The sequence below is a fragment of the Choloepus didactylus genome, chromosome 15 (assembly GCF_015220235.1).
Source record: "Choloepus didactylus isolate mChoDid1 chromosome 15, mChoDid1.pri, whole genome shotgun sequence".
NCBI classification, from domain to species: Eukaryota; Metazoa; Chordata; class Mammalia; order Pilosa; family Megalonychidae; genus Choloepus; species Choloepus didactylus.
Genome location: NC_051321.1, coordinates 19,566,852 through 19,583,360, shown reverse-complemented (window position 1 = coordinate 19,583,360; position 16,509 = coordinate 19,566,852). Strand labels below are relative to the sequence as shown.

Genomic DNA, 16,509 nt, shown 5'->3' with positions numbered 1-16,509 from the left:
TTTGTCTGGTTTGTGGATGGATGAGTGGAAAAATGAGGGAAACAAACAAACAAACAAACAGACAAAGGTACCCAGTGTTCTTTTTTACTTCGGTTGCTCTTTTTCACTTTAATTATTATTCTTGTTATTTTTGTGTGTGTGCTAATGGGGGTGTCGGGGATTGATTTGGGTGGTGGGTGTACGGCTGTGTGGTGGTGCTGTGAACGGTCGAGTGTGCAATTTGTTTTGTGTGGCTGCATGGTATGTGGATGTATCTCAATAAAATGAAGATTAAAAAAAAATAAAATGAAAGAACTCATGGAAAAAAAAATTATGCTGACAAGTAGTAATAGGTGGGCAGACAACAATAAAGGATGCAGCTTTGGTTATTAAAGATCAGATCAGAAGGCAGGAAAGTCAAAGACCCCCTTTCCCTGAAATTTTATACAACTCTCTCCTTACACTTCAGTTTCTCCATATTAAAATGGGAAGGAAAAAACAACCATTTCTCCACCAGTGTGAAAAGTAATTCACATTTAGAAGAAGTCTGCAAAGAAGGTCACTGCCCTCTTAACATTTAATTAATGGACAGTACTCCAGAAATAGAAAACTTCCATTGGATAAAGGTCTCCGATGGTTTTATTCAAGGAGTGGCAAAGCTGAGACATTACAGGAAATAAATGTCATGTCGAAGGTTTGATATTTATTTTCAAAGCAAGCGGCCTGGCCACAGCAGTTATCAGAACTGAAGTAGCAGCGTTACTGAATCACTAGTGTCTTCAAACTCTGCTCTCCGAAGGCAAAGGGTCTAGATGGGCATTTATACGGTACGTAAATATTCAGTACGTTAACTGAAAAGCATTTATGTAATACAAAGAAATGGAAAAACACCCGAAAGGAGACACCTGTTTGGTTTACGCAAAAATGTCAAGTGAAAAGAAATTTAAATGATTTGTTCTGTCACCCAGTGGCAGGGAAGACAGGCAGCTTTTTCCACTGGTTCCCTGCGGGATACTGATCACGTGCTTCGACTTGGCGGGCCTGGGCTGGGGGACCTGATCAGCCCCTGGGGAGGGTGGTGGGCACGGGCGACAGCGCCCTCCACAGCCCCCCAGGCCTGGGAAAGTGGAGCCGGAGGCAGGCCCCATTTCCTCACCCAAAATACCACCGTTAGGGGAGGCTTGCCGGAGGGAACCGCCTTTTCCCCACCCCCTTATCTTGCCCCTGACACTCCCCATTGCCAGAGCAACTCCCCCACCGTCAGTGCGCATGCGCAGTTACCAGAACAACTCCCGCCCCTTGTCTATCAACCTCCGCGCCCTCTCCGAACCAATCCAAGCCTTCGACCTCTACAGCTACCCAGCCCTCTAATCGCCCAATATAAGCTTGTGCTCTCGCCTAATAAAGCTCTCTCTTAGTTTTCTTCTATGACCCTAAAAGAACCGTGTCCTGCCTGTTCCTTCTCGCCGCCCTCCACACCTTGCACGCCCCCCCGCCGGGGACCTGGCCAAGTCCCCCGCCTCGCCCTCGCCTCCGGGAAAGAGCCCCCGCCGCCGGTACCCTCGGAGCAATCCTGGGAGCCTAGGATTTAGCAACCGGCCGCCACCCTCCCCCAGACGAGTCAACTGCGACCGCAGTTCCCTTTGGCATTTCCATTCAATTGTGAAGCCCGGGATGCCATCTTCCAAGGCTGGCTGGAAAACACAATGTCTTCCTTTATTGTAGAGAATCCATGGAACATAAGCTTTTAAGTGATTCTTTTACTTGCACAGGAACTTAAGTACCTACTACATGGCCAGAATAAATGCAGGCTAACATGTTTAAAAGGCACCGTTCTACCCTTCAGAAACTCAAAACAAGGGTTTGGAGGATTCTTGTTGCTATAAACTCCTCAGCTTTTTACACCATAATTGTTTTATCTGGAACACAGTAAGACTGTTAAAATAAAACCTAGAGTTTTCAATTATCGACCCAGCTTGTTGTCACCACAAGCTCTGAACTTGGGAAAACTGAAGGACAACTGTTAGCCAAATGATCATTATGTGTAGTAATAACACTCCTATTACAAGAGCACTGTAAGGTAAGCTTTCAGCTAATGATAATCCATTTTTATTCATTAAATAGCCAAATAAGAACAGAAGTTTTGAAGTTGGTTTAAATTTTGCATTGTATTGCCTTACTTTTTTAAAGTTAGTAGTCATACTACTAAATAGTTAACTTGAAAAACAATTCCTTTATCTGAGGCTAATAGTTCACCACTGAAATAACTTAAAAAGAACTTATTTCAGAGAATAACATAAACATAAACACTTTTTAAAAAAAGAATAGAATGCATACTAAAGGCAGGGCCCCCCAAAATTTAACAAGCAAAAAACATCCCCCATAAAAGCAAACTTTTTTTAAAAGATGACTTGCTAAAGGTAAATAGTTTTACGGTTTAAAAATAGTTGGCTGTTATCCAGTTTCCAAATCATATTAATACCTAGTGTGAGAAAGTAAGGAATCAAACTGATAAAGAGAAACTTATTTAAACATATCCTTATACCTTTCATGGTTTGAAATAGCATGATGATTGGATAAGTGAGCATTTAATGCTTTATAAATACATGATGCTATAAGAGATTTCCAAAAAATTTTGCACACATTATCTCATTTAATTCACACAACAATGGAGTGAATGGTGAGTTCATTTTAAAAGTGATGCCATTGCCAAAGGTCAAACAGATTTGTCAGGATACAAATCTGGAACTTTTGCTTCCCTGATCTGAATGCTTTCCAATACATACAAATTTTGAAAAATATTATTATTGGCCCTAGCATTGTTCAATGTTTTCATAAGGTACACAAGGAAGAGGAGGAAGAGGAGGAGGAAGAAGTGAAGAAGAAAGAGGAGGATGAGGAGGATGAGGAGGAAGAGGAGGCCACCAAAGAGAGGAAGTAGGAGAGAGAGGAAAGCTTTTGAATTTTCGAAATAGTACACTTTGCAATGATTAAACCACTGCCCTCGGTACTCACTGTTATCACAGTGGATGGAGTTGCTTGTCCCTATATAATCAGTGGCTGCAAAACCAGTATATGACCTTAAGTCCCAGCCACAGGTGAAGGCTGTTCTTTGGTTACTTAGCACTGACTGTTTTAGCAGATGTATTTATGTGAAAAGTTTATATCTTTCCTCTGAAACAGCCACTTGAGCTCTGATTAGCAAATCCCACCACCTATTAGCAGTGTAAGGCAATTTTTGCTCCAATAGATTTGATGCAGTTTAAAGTTTTACTTGGAAATTGCCCTCAGACTTCCTCTGGACTATAGGCCAGCAGTTATTCAACTATTCTACTCACTTTTAATTTTAACCCGTTGTCTGGCAAAGTCAACTCAAGAATGGAAATGTCTTGCCAGACCCATGGCATACAAGCATAGAATGGGTCGGGTGCCCATTGATCACTGCTCTGCAGACCTTTAGTTTGATCTAGAACTTGAAACCAGATTCAAGTCATTAGCTATTCTCCCAGAGCAGAAATGGCTGGATATATAGTATCATAAATGAAAGCAAAGAAAAAGTTCCCTTCATCTTGATCATTTGTGAAGGTAATACTTTTTATTAATGTGGTCTTTTTTTTGGCCCCTTTGGAAAGCCCCTTGCCTATATCCCACTTTATTCATTATTGAATAGGTATGTACCGGTTTGTATATATTATGTCCCCCAGAAAAAGCCATGTTCTTTGATGCAGTCTTGTGGGGACAGACAAGTGCTGATTAAGTTGGAAGGTTTGGATCAGGTTGTTTCCATGGAGATGAGCTCCACCCAACTATGGTTGATAACTCTGATTGGGTAATTTCCATGGAGGTATGGCCCCACCCATTCAGCATGGGCCTTGATTAGTTTACTGGAGCACTATATAAGCTCAGACAGAAGGCGGGAGCTTGCTACACCCAAGAGGGACACTTTGAAGAATGCACAGGAGCTGAGAGAGGAACTGCAATTTACAGAGACATTTTGGAGATGGCCTTTGAAAGCAGACTTTTGCTCTGGAGAAGCTAAGGGCAACTGAGAGTGACATTTTGGAGGGAAGCTGAAGCCTAGAGAGGAACGTCCTGGGAGAAAGCCATTTTGAAACCAGAACTCTGGAGCATTCATAAGCCACGTGCCTTCCCAGCTAACAGAGGTTTTCCGGATGCCACTGGCCATCCTTCAGTGAAGGTACCCGATTGTTGATGTGTTACCTTGGATACTTTATGGCCTTAAGACTGTAACTGTGTAACCAAATAAACCCCCTTTATAAAAGCTGATCCATTGCCACCTGAATGGCAAAAATCAAAGTACTATAGGGCAGAGGAAGGACAGACCATTTCCAAAAGCAGGAGGCACATAAGATAGTAAGAGAAATAAGACCTCAGCCAGATCTTGAAAGCTGAATTCACTAAGGCAGAAGTGGAAGAGGGAATTCTTGGAGGAAGGAACCCAAGGAGAAAAAGTACAGACACAAGAAGGGAAAAAGAGTACTGGGGTGGTTTGAAGCTGTCTGTACCCCAGAAAAACATATTCTTAACTTTAATCCATTCCCGTTGAAAATAGGACCTTTTGATGAGGTTACTTCAGTTATGTTGTGGCCCACCTCAATCAGGATGGATCTTAATCCCATTACTGGAGTCCTTCAAAAGCAGAGTGAAATTCAGACAGAGAGAAAGCCACAGAGGGAGCAGCCAAAAGCTGAACATCAATGAAACCCAGAAGAGAAGGGAGAGACCAGAAGACGCCACCATGTGCCTTGCCTTATGACAAGCTAAGGACCAAAGATCGCCGGCAGCCAGCTCCAAAACACCACACACAGTCTCTGGGGAGAAAGCATCGCCTTGATGGCGCCTTGATTTGGACTTTCTTTTAGCCTCAAAACCATAAGCTAATAAATTCCCATTGTTTAAGTCGACACATTGCATGGCATTTGGTTGAGCAACCCAGGAAACTACAACAAGTACAGAGCTGCAAGTTAGACTGACGTGGAGAGCTCTAGTGTGAGACAATGCTGGAAAGGCAGTTTGTGGCTAGACTATGGAGGTCTTTGAAGGCCAAGTTGAGAAGTTAGGTTTCTGAATAGAAAAGCGTCTTGGTTTAAGCAGTGTTTTAAGAATATTAACTAGATTATGGATTCAATGCAGGGGGAGGACAAATAGAACCCATAAATGCAAGTGTGGGTGATGGCAGTGGAATGGGAATGGTGAGGCGGGAGCAGGGAATATTGAGGAATGAGCACACTACCTCTCAAGTGTGCTGATTAGAATTATTGTTGGAGCTCCCTGTTATATTCTAAAGTATAGTCAAATATTTGGATTCCTAGGAACAGATTCACTTTAACAGCTATGGATGGGGAATGGGGAGATAGTGAAGTTATTCACTTTGAAATTGTAAGCCCCCAAACATGTAATGCTTGTGTAAATCAATATACTGAACCTTTTCCCTGTTCTTGTATCCTTTTCTAAGCCCCAAACATTTTAGCCATAAAACTCATGACATACAGGAATTAAAGGGAGCTCTGGGAACATTTTATTTTAAAAGAAAGTTAACTCAAGTTGGACATGGATTATTCCAAACTTTTGAGTCACTAAAACTGAAGGAAAGCCCCAAGAATCCTGGGGATCCCTTTATGCCTACAGCCCTATGTTGGAACTGTTATCCTGTTACAATAACCTTCTGGTTTTGAATGTTTATGACTTGATGTACTTATTATACAGAAATTCAAAGAAACTTGATGTATCTCTGAATAAGCAGAAAAAAGTTTCAGGAGAGTTTTTCATCGAATCAAGCCTTATGCCCTATTTCATGGGGTGTTTACACATCTAATTATACAGGACAGTCATTAGCATGCAAGCTCCCACACTGCACCTCCACAACCAAGTTCTGGACTTACTGCATCCAGAAATGCAATTCCTTTGCCCTTCAGGGGCATTTAAAGTTTGGCACACTCTATTCCATTAACACCACCTGACAGAAAGATGGTGCCTGATGGAAAGCTTTCTCCCCCTACCCTCACCCTACAGGCAGGCACTGGGCAGCATCAGGTTCAACTCTTTCCAGTCCCTTGGCTATTTTGAGACTGCCCCTTGAGGGTCTGAAAGATGCCTGAAAGGGAGATTCAGTTTGAAATGACTTGGGCAACAAGGGTGCAGTCCCATTCCTCTCCTCTTCGCAGCCCCTCTTGTTTCTTTGTTTCCCTTCCTCAACCTCACCAGATTGACAGAACTAGGACAGAGATGAATAAACAAATAAAGCACTCCCCGGTTGTAACATTTTGAACATCAAGTTTGGGCCTAAAGCAAATTTGTATGCTTGGATTTAAGAGAAGGTAGCTAAAATTACTTGACTTCATAAATTTAATAAGCATCGCTTTTTGCTCTTGAGTTGGGTAGCCATAGAAGTTGGCCTCTCTCTGCAAGGTAAGAATGTAGGTTTGGTCCAGATGTGGATGTTCCTTCCAGATGCTGTTTTTAAAATTCCAATGCAAAAAACACGTGTGAGTGTTGTATAACATTTTCATGCACCCTTACGTGGAAGATTAGAAGCTGCTTCCTTCTCAAGGATTCAATTAAAGATTTTTAATCCCTGATCTGGGGATATTACCAGGGCCAAATTAGAGAGAGGGTTTGCAGTCTCCCTCTGGCATTGTGTGTCGGTGACAATCCTATCTGTCCCTTCATATAATCTACCCACAACTGGGCTAAGTGCTCACTAATGTCAAACTGATTCATTTGCCAACTCAAAACCACTGATACAGCTTTAAATCCTCGTGGATTTTAATCCTCTTGAGTATTTATATATTTTCTTCTCTCATCCTTCCAGGACTAATCCTAGCGTTTTGAGAATCTGGGAACCTGAGCAAAGGAGAAAACGACAGCTCAGACCAAGAAATCTGAAGTCTCAGGTCATTATGTCAACTAAAACTGGCAGTTCCTTTTTGTTTGTATTGACTCGGCTCAAATATGAAATCATATGCATAATAAAACACAAAATACAGGTGTCATTACTGAATGTGAAAAGTCTGAAATATAATTAACTGTATTCTTTCTTCACTGCGGTTTCATTTACTTGGTACTTTAACATTTGTTTCTTTAAACCTCTTTATATTATCGACACACAATGTTGCAGCATACTCACACATTCATTAGCTGGGACTGGGGAGTGTGTGTTTTTCCAACTTGTCCTCAGCGTTAGCTGTTAGGTGCACCGATCTTCGCTTCCTTTGTGCACCTACCGCACTGGAACAACAGAACCTCCCGGCAAGAAGAGCGCGAGAGAGCTTTCCCGACAGATACGCTCTTTGCTCCTGCAACGCGCTCTGCTGGGAAGTTTCCTCTACTCCTAACACCTGCCTCTGATCCCCCTCGCTGGCAGGACGCAGGCTGGCGGGGTCCCTTTTTGACCAGGAAAGGGTTTTACACACACCCAGCTAGGTTGTCTGAAAACAATCTCGAGTCAAACTCCTCCAATCCCAGCGGACAGACTGTCCAAGGAGCTCAGCCGCTTCAAGAACACCGAGCGCGTTTTGCTCTGCACAGGACCGGGGCACTGGAGGTAGAGGGTACGCCGCCGGGAGAGTGGGGGAACAGAAGTAACGGGCAGCAGGGAGCAAGTGCACAGACAGAAGTCAAGCGCGGAAGGCAAAAAGGACGCAGCAGGAAGCGGAGTACAGGAGGGAGTGGGAGCCGCAGGAGCGAAAGGAGACGCGGGAAAGAGCCGGGCGCGGTAGGGGGCGCAGGGGAATTGGGCACTGGAACCCGCGGGCGCTGGACGGGGCGCGCAGGAACTCGCCAACTCCTGCGAGGCGCTTGCTTCGCGCTGGGCTCCTTACTCCCCCGAGCCGCTTAATTGTCGGTGGGAGGGAGGTGCTGGAGGCTGGGGAGGACCAGATAGGGGCGTGCCTTTGCCACGATTGGCTGCAGGAGCCCTGACGCGAGGCCTCGGGGGTGGCTTGGGGGAGTGGGAGCGGGGTGGGGTGGGTGCTGGGTGCCGGAGCTGCGAGCCGGCGCGCTCAGAAACATGCTGAGGTCCCGGCGGTGGTTCCAGCAGCGGCAGCGGCTCCAGCAGCGGCTCCAGCAGCAGCGGCGGCGGCGGCGGAGGCGACAGCGCTCGGCTCCGGTGGGGAAGGCGCCCGGCGCCGATGCCTCCGGCCCTGCGCCGGGGCTGCGCTGACCTGGCCGCGACCTCCCTCTGCGAGCCCCGCCGCCCCGACTTCTGGGGTATTCCCCAACCACGGCCCAGCCCCGCCACGCACCCCGCCCCCGGCCTCCGCAGCTCGGCATGGGCTCGGGGACGCTTGCCCTGGGCGCCTCCGAGCCCTGCAACCTGTCGTCGGCCGCCCCGCTCCCCGACGGCGCGGCCACTGCAGCGCGGCTGCTGGTGCCCGCGTCGCCCCCAGCGTCGCTGCTGCCCACGGCTAGCGAGGTCTCCGCGCCGCTGTCACACCAGTGGACCGCCGGCATGGGCCTGCTGATGGCGCTCATCGTGCTGCTCATCGTGGCGGGCAACGTGCTGGTGATCGTGGCCATCGCCAAGACGCCGCGGCTGCAGACGCTCACTAACCTCTTCATTATGTCCCTGGCCAGCGCCGACCTGGTCATGGGGCTGCTGGTGGTGCCATTCGGGGCCACCATCGTGGTTTGGGGCCGCTGGGAATACGGCTCCTTCTTCTGCGAGCTCTGGACCTCGGTGGACGTGCTGTGTGTGACGGCCAGCATCGAGACCCTGTGTGTCATCGCCCTGGACCGCTACCTCGCCATCACGTCGCCCTTCCGCTACCAGAGCCTGCTGACCCGCGCGCGGGCGCGGGCCCTCGTGTGCACCGTGTGGGCCATCTCAGCCCTGGTGTCCTTCCTGCCCATCCTCATGCACTGGTGGCGGGCTGAGGGCGAAGAGGCGCGCCGCTGCTACAACGACCCCAAGTGCTGCGACTTCGTCACCAACCGGGCCTACGCTATCGCCTCGTCGGTGGTCTCCTTCTACGTGCCCCTGTGCATCATGGCCTTCGTGTACCTGCGGGTGTTCCGCGAGGCCCAGAAGCAGGTGAAGAAGATCGACAGCTGCGAGCGCCGCTTCCTCGGTGGCCCCGCGCCGCCGGCCTCGCCCGCGCCCTCGCCGGGGTCCCCGCGCGCCGGCGTCCCGCTGGCCAACGGGCGCACCAGCAAGCGGCGGCCCTCGCGCCTGGTGGCCCTGCGCGAGCAAAAGGCGCTCAAGACGCTGGGCATCATCATGGGCGTGTTCACGCTCTGCTGGCTGCCCTTCTTCCTGGCCAACGTGGTGAAGGCCTTCCACCGCGACCTGGTGCCCGACCGCCTCTTCGTCTTCTTCAACTGGCTGGGCTACGCCAACTCGGCCTTCAACCCCATCATCTACTGCCGCAGCCCGGACTTCCGCAAGGCCTTCCAGGACCTGCTCTGCAGCGCGCGCCGGGCCGCCCGGAGGCGCCACGCCGCCACCGGCGACCGGCAGCGCGCCTCCGGCTGCCTGGCAGTAGCCCGGCCGCTGCCGTCGCCCGGGGCCGCTTCCGACGACGACGACGTCGGGGCCGCGCCGCCCGCGCGCCTGCTGGAGCCCTGGGCCGGCTGCAACGGCGGGGCAGCGATGGACAGCGACTCGAGTCTGGACGAGCCGAGTCGCCCGGGCTCTGCCTCGGAATCCAAGGTGTAGGGTCCGCTCCCCGCCTCTCTAGCCGAGACGCGGGGTCTGCACCCCGGGAGGAAGAAAGACCCGGCGCCCTGAACGGCTTCCCAGGGAAAAAAAAGAGGTCTGTGTTTACTCAAGACCGAAGGCAGGTGAACTCAAAGCCCACAAACCTCATCTGAATCATCCAAGACAAACAGAAAAGCCAAGGACCGTTGCACAAAAAGGAGAGTTTGCGAGGAGTGGGAAAGTGGCTTGCTGATTTTTCCTGGATTCTTTTCTGTTTGTGGTTCCGCCTTGTTTTGCTTGTGCGTGTGATGCATCTTTAGATTTTTTTCCCCCAGGTGGTCCTTGATATGTTCTGCGAAGACTGAAGTGGATATTAGGTGGGTAGAGGGATGGAGACGTTTTAGTATAGAGATGAAAGTCATATCGACTTAGCTTTCATCCATTCCCGGGAACAAGAAGAGACCAGTCAAGGAGATTTTTTTTTTTTTTGGGGGGTGGGGGACGTAAGACAATTTGTCAGGACCTGTTCCTTTTTGCTTTCCAGAGAACTTTCATCATAACTCCCAAGTAATGATTTCCCCTGTTTTTAAAGCAAAGAGAAAGGATGAATGCAAAAATCATGTTTCAAGAATAAGCTATTCTTGGAACAACCCTCACCTTGGTTTCCTTTTGTAGGGCAAACCTGCTGTCCCGTGTGCCTCCGTGGTCAGGCTCTGGAATTTCTACCTCACACTGTGCATATTGCACAGGAAGCTAAAAAGCCTTGTTTATATTAAACAGCATATTTATGTATCAATATTAGTTGGAAGGACCAGGCACTGAGCCTCTGTAACATGTGACTCGCAATTGAAGACAGGAAAGAAAAGAAAAAAAAAAAAAAGGCAACTCTTCTAGTATCAAAACAGATTACTGCACATTTGGGTAAAAACAAAAAAACAAAACAAGGAGTACAAAATGCCATTTTTGCACAGTGTTAAAAATTATGCAGACCACAGAAGATGTTATTTGCACAAAGAGAGTTTAAATATTTTTAAAGGGAGGGGTGGATCTTAAAAACTAAAAATTAAAACTATTTCTGTTGTCTATTATATTGTTGAGCTAATGATTTATGGAGAAATTACTTTTTTATACTCTTTTATCATGGTACTGTAATTGTATCCATATTATAACTATAAATACCTTAAGGATTTTTTTATTATTTTTTTATGTCCAAGTGCCCATGTGAATATGCTGGTAAAATTTAGCACTTGTGTGTAAATTCTACTTCCTCTTGCGTGTTTTACCAAGTATTTATACTCCGGTGCAACTAACTACTGTATGAGGAATTGGTCCATGTGCAATAAATACCGTTGAAGCACAATCAAGATTACGTACTGTGTGTCTGTAAGGAGTCAGTGATAGTAGTAAAGACAGTGTGTTTTGCTCAAAATACAGTCTGAATTTACAATATAGCTCTTTTAATAGCTTTTCAGGACTCAATAACATAGCAAAATGCCTCTAGACCAAAAAAGTTTGCCCCTACTGAGAGCTGCAGATTCGCCCTAATTTTTCACAGCTGGATTTGAAGTGTTCTAGACTACCTGTAGGCGTTTTCAAGATCCCATCTGCTGCGCTTGACTTAAGTAACATTTGGGGATTGTGTATCTTCAAAATAAAACTGGTCGGGCCAGGTTACTCAGCTGCAGCTTTGCACAGAAATTCAGAGAAGACTAACTCATTGAATAATCACTTGCCTATTTGGAATGCAATGCGGCAAGTGGCTTCCATGGCTTTTTTGGTCATTGTTTTCCAATAGAAAATCACAGCCTACAGATGATCAGCATATGCATACTTCTCCAATGGCTGTTCGGAATGAAAAAAAAATGCTTTTATGATTTAGCAAAAATTTATAAAATGGCTTAAGTAAATATTTTTCCTCTTGTGTCATTAAATAGATAATGTCAGCAGATATTCTTGCCAGATCACTGGTAAAGACAAATGTGTACTCATTTAACTTCCCAACAAAATTACGACACCCAATAGATAGGACATTTTTCATAAAATTAGTTCCTAAAGAAAGTATAGTGAAATTCCAGCCTGAGTTTAATTCTACATTCTCCAAAATAAGTTTTGTTAAGTATTTTTCTTTGTATTTATAAACAAGTTTTTCATTTCATGACTGTACAGTAAAGAAACCAAAGTGAAGGGATCGTGCTGAGCTTTAACACTGAGCAGACTCTTCTCCACTAGGAAAAGTCAGGACTTTTTTGCAGTGGGATATCCTGAAGACCCGAGGGAGACAGTCTTCAGAGAAAGGTTAATGATACAGACTAGCAGGAGGTTTCCTGAATAGAAGTGTCGACAAAAGCTGCTAAAAAAATTAGCCCCTTTCTCCAGCAAAAAAGAGAAAAAAAGGAAATGAAAGGTCAAGATGTCAAAGCTTGTTTGCAAATACTGATAAATACAAATACTTAAAGAAACTTATTTTGGAGAATGTAAAATCAATCTCTACTTGCTTTCCTTAGGAGTTAAATACAGCCCATTTCTACCTTCCCTTTCTACAACATGGGTAGGTTTGACACATTTTATTAGAGACTTTGTCTTTATTTAAGTTATACTAAAAAATTAACATATTCAGAGTTTCATCTGAAGAACATCAAAGTACCAGATTAATGATTTACTTTCATGGTTTCCTTATTATTTACTTATATTCTCTAGGTAAGTCTTCCCATTTAAACAAAAAGAAAATTTCCCAGTATAAAACATACATATAGGCCCATTGAACCTCAGGTCTGAAAACCCTTGAAAATTTTCTAAACTTTTAGGAAAATATGTTTAATTTAACTACTTAGTAGACAAGTTTAGATTCTTTTTTTTTTTTTTTTTTTTTTTTTTTTTTTGAGACCAGTGCCCACAATTTTATTGATGGTCTGGGTGAAAGATTGTACAATGAAATTATGAAATCTCCAATTAGAAGGGGACACCAAATTTTTTTAGGCAGAGGGAAATCTTAAGTGGAGCATGTTTAGTGAACAATTGGAACCAGGCATACAAATCAGATATAGTTTCATTATTTTCCAGTCACTGCCTTCAGCTACTCTGTCTAAAACCACTTTCTCATATCTTACTGATAAATCCATTGCTTTCTGGTCATTTGCAGCAATTAGGATAGTCTCAATCCAGTATTTAACCTCTTTGTGCCAACCATACCGCTCCATGGTCCCTACCTTGCTTGTACGAGATACTCCAGCAAGTCTCCTGCTTTTAGAAATTTCCAGGAGAGAACCAGCTACCCTTCTCTATAGTTTCATAAGTTCTCAAACTTAAAGGGCACCTGCTAGACTCCTCCAAGAACTTTCTCCCCTCCCTCCCCGGGTGGTCCTGACCTGAAACCTTGCGTTCTGCAGCTCACTTTGACAGCAGCCAGGAAATGAGATGCTATGCTGGTTGACTAATGACACAGTAATGCTGCATAATGTCCATCCCAAACACGGTGGCTTAAACTACATTTATTTTTTTTTCTCAATGATCTGTGGTCAGCTGAGAAGCGCTGCTTCAGTCTGTGGCAGCTAGAGGGTTGGATGATTTAGCATGGATTTTTTTTTTTTTTTTAGAGAAGTTGTGGGTTTACAGAAAAATCATGCATAAAATACAGGGTTCCCATAACTCACCGTATTATTAACACTTTGAATTGGTGTGGTACGTTTGTTACCATGGATAAAAGCAGATTTTTATGATTGTATTATTAACTATAGCTCATGATTTAACTTATGGCCCACTGTTTGTGTTGTGCAGTTCTATGGATTTTAAAAATTTCTTTACTCTAATAGCTTTTATACAACCTAAAATTTCCTCTTTTAACCACATTCAACTATATAATTCAGCATGGTTAATTACATTCATGCTGTCATTGCTACCATCACCACCATCCATTACCAAACTTTTCCATTGTCTCCAAGATTCAGATTCTTTAATGGGTATTTTGAGAGGATACCACCATAATCTAGGGAGCAGCTTATATATTTGAGGAAATAGAAAAAGATTTCCTTGTGTTCCTCTGAGCTCTCCAATTGATGATCACAAGGATTCAGAAACAGACTGCATCAGTCATTCCAATCACCCATGAAAACTACTTTTTGGTGTTTTTGAAGAAGACAGACATTGATTTATAAAAAGGAATGTGGGAAGCTAGGATGCCAAACCCAATAGCTATGGCAGTGGGAGGAGAAAACTGTCAATCCTGTTTTAACCCGTAAACTGCTGCACAGCAGAACCCAGTGACAGGAGGATCAGGGAAATGCAGAAAGCCAGCCTCACTCCCCATGTTTGTGTGTAGCAAAAGCAGCAAGGTCATCAAGCTGAACATCTGAACTGTGAAGTTCCCTGTGATCAAGAACCACTGATTTGCCCCATTGGAAATTAAGTTTGGGTGGAGCACGGTAAAATTCTCTAATGTGTTAACAATCAAGATTTTCCAAGATATAAAAATTCTCCCTCCAACATAGAAATCTATAATCGGTTTAGATATAACATTGTCCCTGGGTGAACTTGCCTACATAAAACTTTACAAATACAGTTTACTTTTTGTTCTGCTCTTTCTTAGGAACTAGAATTATTAATAACTTCTAAGTGGCTATTGTGAACTCTTTCCTTGTTAAGGCACATTTTCCTAGCTTATTTTAATTTCACATTTTGTTGAATGTGCTGACTTCCTCTGGCAATATGTAAAAGTGCCAGGCGGAAATTCTGCACCCAAAGTATCAGGGTGATAGTAACATTTAAGTTTTTAGCAAGGACTTCCAAGCGAGAATCTAAAGGAAAATTATTCTGTAAGTTTTGCTGCCAGTTGTGAGGGGTTTTTGCTGTTTTGTTTTGTTTTGTTTTGAACAAAGCTGGGCCCATTAGTTCATTTGAAGGAAAAAAATTAAAACCTTAGCAGTAATTCCAATTAATCACATTGGCTCAGATGATGTAGTTTTATTTGTACATTTCTGGCATAATGTGCTGCGATATACTAATTCTTTTGACTGGCTGCCAATTTTCTACTAATCAAAATGGAGAAGATATGCACTGTTTGGATTAGACCTAAAAATAGTTGTGCTAAGACACATCAACAAATGGAATTAAATTAATTTCTCTTTCTTCCTCTTCACACACTCCCTCCACAATATTTAAATTTCCATCTAGAATACTGCTCCTGAATCTCATCATTTTTGATTCAGTGTGTACCAAATTGCAGCACATTGCATTGCAGTGATTTTTAAGCAAAATACCAAACTCTGGGGCAAACACCTCTAGGGATTACACCCCTTCTGAAATTCCCATTCTTACCCTGCTCTCATTTAAAAAGTTACTCCTAAGTTGTGCTTATAATGTAATCAAAGATGTTTAATACTATAAATGGATGATTTGTGGATTCGTTTACCTCATCTTTTCATTCTTTTGTGGGAGGAGGGCGATAGTTTCTAAATCAGTCAGATTTGGTCACTTGATGGAGCGGTTAATAGGCTTCAAATCCAATTCCTATAATGACAGACTGGAGAGAAATACACACTGTGCTGGCAACATTTTACAGCATGCTCTTTGCAGTTCTGTTAGCAGCACCCAAGAAAGCTAGCAAGCAACTGCCCACACCCACTAAACTTACATCCTCACTTAGACATTGGACAAAAATCACTCCAAACGTGTCTCCACATTCTGTACCTGCAGCCAGTTCTTGTCTTGGAACCATCACATGCTCTAGTCCTTCTCGTCAGCATTTCTTCAGTTATTCTTGAATGAACTGGAAACATCTAGAACATCTAGCTCCAGATGCGTTCTCTTCATAGCAACACTAAATTCCCATGAATAGTTTTCTAAAGCTCTGATTTTCAACATCCCTCAATGCTTGCAATTCTTTTTTTCCTTCACATTCTCTTACTCATAACTGTTAATTAGTATTGGTAAGATCACACTGTTTTCTTCCTATTTATGTCAGGGACCTTACCTATGATGCATTTTAAATATCAAGTTTGGATTTCTTCTTGAGGATTCAAAATTGCTACTAATTATGTAGCAACCCAAAACAGAAAAAAAATTTAACTCTTGTTTGTACTTTTCCTATAAAAAGTACTAATGTGGAGTTTAATGTTTGGGTTATAGGGCTATCTTAATAGGCTTTATTTTTCTGGCACTGTCAATTCTTAACTGTATGACCTTAGTCTTTCAGCATCCTGGTTCCAAAGGGTAGCATTAGTTGTTCCACTTTCAACTATTTGTAAATTAGTTTTCCAAGTCATTATTAGGCTAGCTGATTTGTGGGGATTGTGGGTAAAACTAAGAGAGCAGAAAACTTGTTCAGGCAGGCCGCCCACTTTGTCCCCGTTGGCTCATTTCCAACTGTGGTTCCAACTGCTCGGATCACCTTGGGGAAGTCAGTGGGTTTCCCTGCAACTCAGGTTCCTCTCCCACAAAGCCTCCTTCGGTAGCCTTTGTTTGTAAATCCCTTTGAGCTGCTCTGATGGTTGGATGGATTTCTTTGCTTTGCCAGGTCTATCATTTTGACTACTTCCTCCTAAACTTCTTTTCCCTTTCCTTGCAACTCCACCCACAAAAATCCTTCAGCTTTTTAAAGTGAAAAGAACAACTAAGAATAGCCAAAATACACATAATACCCCATGCATCCAAACAAATGGTCCTTCATTTTTTATCACACTTAAAATTCCTCAGAAACCACAACTGAATAAAATAATCTTCCCAAATATCGGATTAAAAAACCTGTTTGCTATCTGCTGGGCAAAAGCAGTTGCTTAATGATTCTTAACCCACAGCCACTTTGAGAAAAGTCAATTTGGAAATTTACTCAACTCTACAATTTTGCATAGAGTTGTAAACACTGAAAGCAACTATCTAGA

General features: G+C 44.1%; 1 protein-coding gene across 1 annotated transcript; it reads left to right on the top strand.

Annotated features, from left to right (window-relative positions):
* The first annotated feature begins 7,969 nt into the window (after positions 1-7,969).
* ADRB1 (adrenoceptor beta 1) lies at positions 7,970-9,796 on the top strand. The gene has a single exon (XM_037804451.1). It carries the CDS (start codon positions 8,270-8,272, stop codon positions 9,653-9,655), a length of 1,386 nt encoding a protein of 461 aa, XP_037660379.1. The 5' UTR covers positions 7,970-8,269; the 3' UTR covers positions 9,656-9,796.
* Positions 9,797-16,509: the final 6,713 nt, after the last annotated feature.